The sequence below is a fragment of the Petaurus breviceps genome, unplaced genomic scaffold (assembly GCF_028583685.1).
Source record: "Petaurus breviceps papuanus isolate PSGF00001 unplaced genomic scaffold, PetGlider_PUasm1.0 90903, whole genome shotgun sequence".
Classification (NCBI taxonomy): domain Eukaryota; kingdom Metazoa; phylum Chordata; class Mammalia; order Diprotodontia; family Petauridae; genus Petaurus; species Petaurus breviceps.
The window spans coordinates 308,276-315,635 of record NW_027187376.1 but is presented as its reverse complement, the minus strand read 5'-3'; the positions used below and the strand labels follow the sequence as shown (position 1 = coordinate 315,635).

Here is a 7,360-nt window from a genome sequence, read left to right as displayed (position 1 = left end):
GACCTGAACTAGGCTGGCACTTGTGGCAGTTGTGATAAGGAGACCTAGGCAAGAGAGTATGGACAAAACCAAATAAGACACTTAATTTGAAGGAACCTTCTAGAGATCATCTGGTCTTCATTTTACAAATCAGAAAACTTGGGGCCACAGAGGGTCACCCAACTAATTAGTGACTAGAAGTCAATTATTTCTCTCCCCTTGTCCCCCTAAAAGTCTTCTTTTCCTTCTTTCTCCTTTTCTCTTTGGTTTCCTTTCTATCTTTTTTTAAAAAATGGTTTATTGATGACTTTTGTTTTCATATTATAGTTATTTCCATATATACCAGCTTCCCCCAAATGAACCCTCTTTGTAACAAAGAAAAACAGTTAAGCACAACAAATAAAGTGACCATGTCTGCCAGTATATGCATCATTTCTCACAAGTAATCCTACCCACCTCTACCAAATGTGTGTTTGGGGTGGAGGGAGTGAGGGGGAGTTACTTCCTTACCTTTTTTTTAGAGAAGGTCAAGATTGATTTTTACAATTGCTCATCATTTGATTTGGCTACAGTTAATAGTGTTTTTGTTTGCATGAATGTACATATTATTTTTCTTGCTTAATTCATTCTGCGTAATTTATTACCCTTTTGGTCCCTTTTTTCTGTCTTATCAAGAGAAAATTCTGGAAAGCTACCTTTGGCAATGCTACGGGGGCTATAAGGCAGTATAAGACTCAGCCAATCAGATTGGGCGGGGGGAGTTTGGGAAAGGGTGGCATCCCATATGGGTTCTTGGATTCATAAAACATTGATACTTGGAAGGACTGTTAGAGATCATCTAGGTTAACATTTTATTATTATTTATTCATTATTATTAATTATCTTATTTTTAATTGAATTTTATTTTTGTCAATTATCAAGCCTTTCTTTTTCTCCCTTTGATCTCCCCCTCATTAAAAATAAAGAAAAATAAGGGCGGCTAGGTGGTGCAGTGAATAGAGCACCAGCCTTGGAGTCAGGAGGACTGGAGTTCAAATCCGACCTCAGGCACTTAACACTACTAGCCGGATGACCTTGGGCAAGTCACTTAACCCCAATTGCCCTCCAAAAAGAAAGAAAAATAAAACTTTCATGACAAATCTGCATAATCAATCAAAACAAATTCTTGAATCGACAATTTCCAAAAATGTAGGTCTGTGTCTTATTCTACATCTCCAGACCATCACCTCTCTGCCAGGAAGTGGGTAACATGTCTCGGCATCAGTTCCCTTAAATTGTAGTTGGTCAACAAAACAATGAGAGTCTTTAAGTGTTTTCAAATTGTTCACTCACTTTTTGAAATGTTGTTGAAGTATGAATTTTTCTCCTAGTTTTGCTCACTTCACTTTGCATTAGTACATATCCCAGTTTCCTCTGAAACCATCTCTTTCATCATTTCTTATAGCACAAATAGTATTCCATTATGTTCATATACCACCATTTATTCAGCCATTTCCCAGCTGATGGGCACTTCCTTAGTTTCCAGTTCTTTGCCACTATGAAAAAGGGCAGCTCTTAATATGTTTTATATATCTAGGACCTTTTTCTCTTTGAATTCCCCTTATTCTGCAGAGCAGTCTTTGTGGGATTAGATTGGAATTTCTTGCACTGGCAGCTGGGGTCCACCAGGGAAGACTTTGCATAGTTGGCGGGTGGCATTAGATTTCAGACTATAGGAATGATCTGGTACCTGTGGTCCTTTCACTGGGTCGTGATTTGCATAATTTGCAAGTGGAAGAGGCAGAGTGAGAGCAGAGGTGTACTGCTGGGGACAGAGCACTGGATCTGCAGTTTCAGGTTCAAATCCGGTCTGCTCTATTTCCTGTGTGACTTCAATTTCCTCTGGACCTCCTTTTCCTTAGCTTTAAAAACAAGGGGATGGTTTTGCATGACTTCACCTGTATGATAGGCATCATATTGCTTGCCTTCTCACTGTGGAGGGTATAGGGGATGGAGGTTGGAGCATGGGAGGGGGAGGCTGGAAAATGGGAGAGAATTTGGAACTCAGAATAAAAAAAGAAAAAAGAAAGAAAGTTCCCTTCCCTTCTATGCTCTTATGAGTAAACTGAGGTCCAAAGAGTTAAATTACTTATCCAAGGTCACACAGAGGCAGAATCAGCCCTTTTTCCTATGCCAGGCTACTTCCTTCCCCCTCTCTCCCTCTTTAAGTTCGAACCCAGAGGCTCAAATGTTTTTCTTTAATTTTCTTTTTTATTATTAACAAACACCCATGAACTTGGTCATTTCTATAACCAAAGAACAGAAAAAGAAGATATTATATGAAACGGGGAATCTCTATTATATAGAACTTGTTTTTTAAAAACTAATATAACAGGGGTGGCTAGGTGGCATAGTGAATAGAGCATGGGCCCTGGAGTTAGGAGGACCTGAGTTCAAATTTGGCCTTAGACACTTAACACAAAAACTAGCCATGTGACCTTGGGCAAGTCACTTAACCCCAGTTGCCCTCCAAAAAAAAAGGCAAAAAAAAATCCCCCTAATATAACAAATTGAATGAAGTGGTTCCAAAATTTTGTACCTCCTTCTGAATTTCATTCTGCTCCCTTCTGTGAAGGTTTCTAAATGTTATACTGACAATTTTCTTTTTCTTTCTTCCTTTGTTGCTTCCTTCCCTTCTTTTTCTTCCTTCTTTCCTTTTCTTTCTTTCATTCTTTCTTCCTTCCTTCCTTCCTTCCTTCCTTTCTTTCTTTCTTTGTTTCTTTCTTTCCTTTCTTCCTTCCTTCTTTCTTTTTTCTCTCTTCTTTCCTTCCTTTTGTCACTAACTCCCCCAATAACATCCCCCACCCTGTAAAGATCCTCCCTTGTGACAAACAAGAATAGTTCAACAAAACAGATAAATCCATTGACTAGATCTGAAAATGTGTCTTATTCTGCCCTTCCAGTCAATCACTCAGTCAAAAGGTGACATCCTTGAATCATTAGGGTAACAGACCTAAAGAGCCCTTCGTGAGGCTGCCTTACAGAACTCTGATTGGCTACTAGTACTGTTTCCCTGTTTTTCTCTCTCTTTGGTCCTTCTCCAGGTCCAGCCATGACAAAGCTCAGTGCCCAAGTCAAAGGTTCTCTAAACATCACCACTCCTGGAATACAGATATGGAGGATAGAGGTAAGTGACCAAGCTGGGAAGGAGGGGGGTAAGGGATCCCCTCCCCTCAGCATGACTGGTCAGGGTGGGAGGGAGCGACTTTTAGTTCCCCCCTGATGCCTTATGCCAACAATCTACTCCTTCAAGCTTCTCCCTTCCACTCCCTCTTTTCCTCTTTTAATTCCATCTTTTAATATTAGGATTCACTACTCTTCCTTCTCATTTTCTTATTCTCTCTCCTCCTCCTCCTCACTTTCTTCCTTTTCATTTTCTCCCCTTCTTCCTAATTACTTTCTTCTTTACATCCTTCCTCCCCCTTTTTCCTCCTCCTCTTCTACCTCCTTCCCTTTCTCTTTATCCCTTTCCTCATCTTATTTCTTTCTCTGTCTCCTCCTTTTTTCATCTTCATCCTTGACTCTTCTTCCTCCTTCCCCTTCTCTGTCTGCTGTTCCTTCAGCGTCTCTTCCTCCTTCTCCTCTGCTTTTCCCAAATCTTCCTAACTTTTCTTCTCTCTTCTCTTATTCTTCCTTTCAAGGCAGCTGGTGGAATAGTGAACAAAGCACTAGGCCTAGAGTCAGGAAGTCATGAGTTCAAATCCAACCTCAGATACTTACTAGCTAGGTGACCCTGGACAAATCACTTAACCTCTGTTTGCCTCAGTTGCCTCTGTAAAATGGGGATAATTACAGTACCTATCTCCTAGGGTTGCTGGAAGGATCAAATGAGATAATACTTGTAAGGCATAGTGTCTGGCATATTGTAAGCCCCATATAAATATTTATTCCTTTCCTTTCCCCTTCCCTTTTCAGATTTCTGCCCTTCTTCATTCTCTTTCCATTTTTTCTCTATTTACACATACATCTCCTCTTTTGTCTTTTCTTCTTCATCCTCTTTTTTATCTTTGTCTCCCCTCTTCTGTTCCTCCCCTTCCTCCTCTTAAGTCCGCAGAGTTCAGGACTGAAGAGTCTGGGGTACCCAGCATTGCTCTCATCGCCCTCACTCCCACCCCAGTTAACTTTGAGTTGTCTCAGAGTACTCGAGTATAGGGAACTAGTCCTGCATACCTGTTTCCTTCTCCCACCACAGGCCATGCAGATGGTACCTGTCCCCAGCAACTCCTTTGGAAGCTTCTTTGATGGAGATTGCTACGTGGTCCTGGCTGTGAGTACAAAGGGAGAGAGGTGCCAGAAGGGGCAAAAAAGGAAGGGGTTCACCTGAATATCCCAGGCCCCTTTCTGAGCATTTGGTCAAGGTCCTACTGAACCAATTGGATTGAATCTGGAGTTTCAAGACCATTACTGGGAGAGAGAGGAAGTCAGCAAATATTTACTAAACAAAGTCCAGTCCTATGGTAGTTACTACAGGGAACACAGAAAGAAACTTAAGACATGATGACTGCCCTCGTGGAGCTTACAATCCAGTTAAAATACTAAGATTTACACACAAGAAACAACTCAAGAACAACACAAGAAGACAGTAGGACGCCTGGATTTGAGACTTAGCTCTGACACTAAATTGGGGTTGGTCCAACTCTGGTTGTCTGATTCATAATCAAAACCATAATCATAACTAGACTGCTGACTCCTACAATGTTATGGGCATTCAGAGGAGAGAGAGAAACGGAAAACCATGACTTTTCAAAGGAAGAGAACACAATAACTGGGGTAGGGGTGTGGAGGAGGAAAGACTGAGGGTGTATATCATCCTTGAGTGGGCTACAGAGAGCCTGACAACATAGGAGAATGGGAAGAGCAGTGGGGCTGGAGTCAGAAGACCTGATTCAAACTTTTTCCTTGTTACTCGCTACATGACCTTGGAGAAGTCACTTCCCTTCTCAGACTGGGTGATTTGACTCAGTGAACTCTAAAGTCCTTTCCCTTCTTGACATTCTATGATTTTATTTTTTGCAGATCCATAAGACAGGGAACAATCTCTCTTATGACATTCATTTCTGGTTGGGCAAGGAATCGTCCCAAGATGAACAGGGGGCAGCTGCCATCTATACCACCCAGATGGATGACTTCCTTAAGGGCCGGGCCATCCAGCATAGAGAGGTCCAGGGCCATGAGAGTGAAACCTTCAGGGCCTACTTCAAGCAAGGACTTGTGTATGGGTGCCTTTCCCCCCATTTCCCAAATACTCCTCTCGATCCAGGGAAAGACTGCATCTCTGAGAGACTGTCTTCATCTTTGCCTCTCCTGCTCTTGATGACCCAAATCTTGTTAGGTCTTCTGGTCACTTCCAAGGCCCAGTGGTTCCTACTGTCCCCTCTCTCTCCCCCAAGCCCTGATTCCTTAGTTTCCCAACCAATGATCCCCTCCACATCCCCATATCGCTGGAGCACTCCTATGGTTTAACCCCTAGCTCCCTGACCCCTTCCTCTTCCTCTTTTCCTACTCCCTAGAGGACATGAAGTGTGTGTATTTAGGGGACTTGGGGTGGTGGTGGTAATCCTTCATTCATTTAATAAACACTTACTAAGCACTTACTATGTGTTTATAAGATGTAAAGTTTAGACAAGACTTGGCCTTTGCTGTCAGAGAGCTTGTAATTCTGATCAGGGATTGCCCTGAGTTGGATAGTTTGGAGAATTGAGGCATACTGGAAGAGGTAAGGGAGGGGAAAGCTTCATTCCCTTTTCCTTGACCTCCCTGTTCCCATCCTGGCTACTCTCTCTCTTGTCCCCACCTCTACTCCTATGGTGAGTCACGGTCACAGTTGCACATTGTGGTGCAGTAAGAAGACCACCAGGCTAAGAGTCAGGACCTGTATTCTAGTCCCGGCTAGCTGTGTGACCTTGGGCAAGTTACTTAACCTTCCTGCCTCAATTTACCCATTTCTAAAATGAGATTAGATGATCTCTAAGTTCTCTTCCAGTTCAAAATCTATGATTCCGTGATCTTCTATATTGCCCCAAACCAACATTGATAGTTAAGTTGGCTTCTTATATCAGTTTGAGGTGCAGATAGTTAGATAATCCTATATATGAATATGTGTGCAGTTCCCATTGATCTGGCTCTGACTTCTCTCCAGGATAAAGAAAGGAGGGGTGGCCTCTGGCATGAAACATGTGGAAACCAACTCATATGATATTCAACGTCTGCTACATGTCAAGGGCAAGAGGAACGTGGTGGCTGGAGAAGTAAGTGGAAGGTCCAGAGTGATGGGATTTGGCTCATAGTGTCCTTTTGATAAGATCTTGTAGACTTCTCTGATGTATCACTAATCACAGAAGGCTTCCTTAGAGATACCTCCATGTAAGCCCTTGAGATGGAAAGGACCAAGGAAGCACAAGGAACTAGGCGGAGAGTCTTTAATTCTGAGGACAGAAAGAGTTGGCACAAGGAGCCACAGTTTCTCAGAGATGACATAGAAGTGTCTCCCTTCTATCTCCCCCAAGGTGGCTTAGATATCACTAGAGGAAGGGCTATGGGCCAAGACATAGAATCAACACCTGTCCCTTCCTAGGTCTTAATTTTCCCCTTTTGTGTCATGGACCAGGAAATAGAAGCCTAGAATTACAGATAATGACTGGGATTTTCCCATAGCTGGGGACTCTACGTAGGGTAACAAAGGGCCAAGAGATGACAAGAAAAATGCAAAGATGAAGACAGATTTGGGACTACTTTCTTCCCCTGCCAAATTCATAGGTGGAGATGTCGTGGAATAGTTTCAACCGAGGGGATGTTTTCCTTCTGGACCTGGGCAAGCTCATCATACAATGGAATGGCCCTGAGAGCAATCGAATGGAAAGGATCAAGGTAAAGTCCCCCCAGGAAGCAGGGTTGTGCAGAAGGAAGAGTCCTGGACTTGGAGTCAGAGCACTGGCCTCAAATCCTGCTTCTGTAACATACTGATCTCTGTGGCTTTGGGTAAGTCACTTGCCTTCTCTGGACCTCATCTGAGGTCTGAGAATGAAGGATTTGGACTAGAATAGATCTGTTAGGCCCCAGTTCTATAAAATATCCCATGAAAACTCTACCACCAGATGCTCACCTTTGTTCCACGTGACCCCAATTTTATCACTCGACCTATTGGCCACTTCTTTGACAGACCCATTTATCTTACCTTCTCCTCCAGCCCTGGGGCTCTAATCCCAGTGCAGGGTCTGTGCATTCCTGATCTAACTCCTGGCTTCTTTAATGCCTCTGCCCTACTCTCTCAACTACCAAGAGGGAATGAGGGATGGGTGTGTGTGTGTGTGTGTGTGTGTGTGTGTGTGTGTGTGTGTGTGTG

General features: G+C 43.0%; 1 protein-coding gene across 1 annotated transcript in view; it reads left to right on the top strand.

Annotated features, from left to right (window-relative positions):
* The first annotated feature begins 3,070 nt into the window (after positions 1–3,070).
* VIL1 (villin 1) overlaps positions 3,071–7,360 on the top strand; it is a 23,791-nt gene continuing 19,501 nt past the window's right edge. The window contains exons 1-5 of the mRNA XM_069075144.1: positions 3,071–3,145; positions 4,211–4,285; positions 5,035–5,231; positions 6,158–6,266; positions 6,775–6,885. Coding sequence (XP_068931245.1) covers positions 3,071–3,145; positions 4,211–4,285; positions 5,035–5,231; positions 6,158–6,266; positions 6,775–6,885 — 567 coding nt within the window. The remainder of the gene's footprint in view (positions 3,146–4,210; positions 4,286–5,034; positions 5,232–6,157; positions 6,267–6,774; positions 6,886–7,360) is intronic.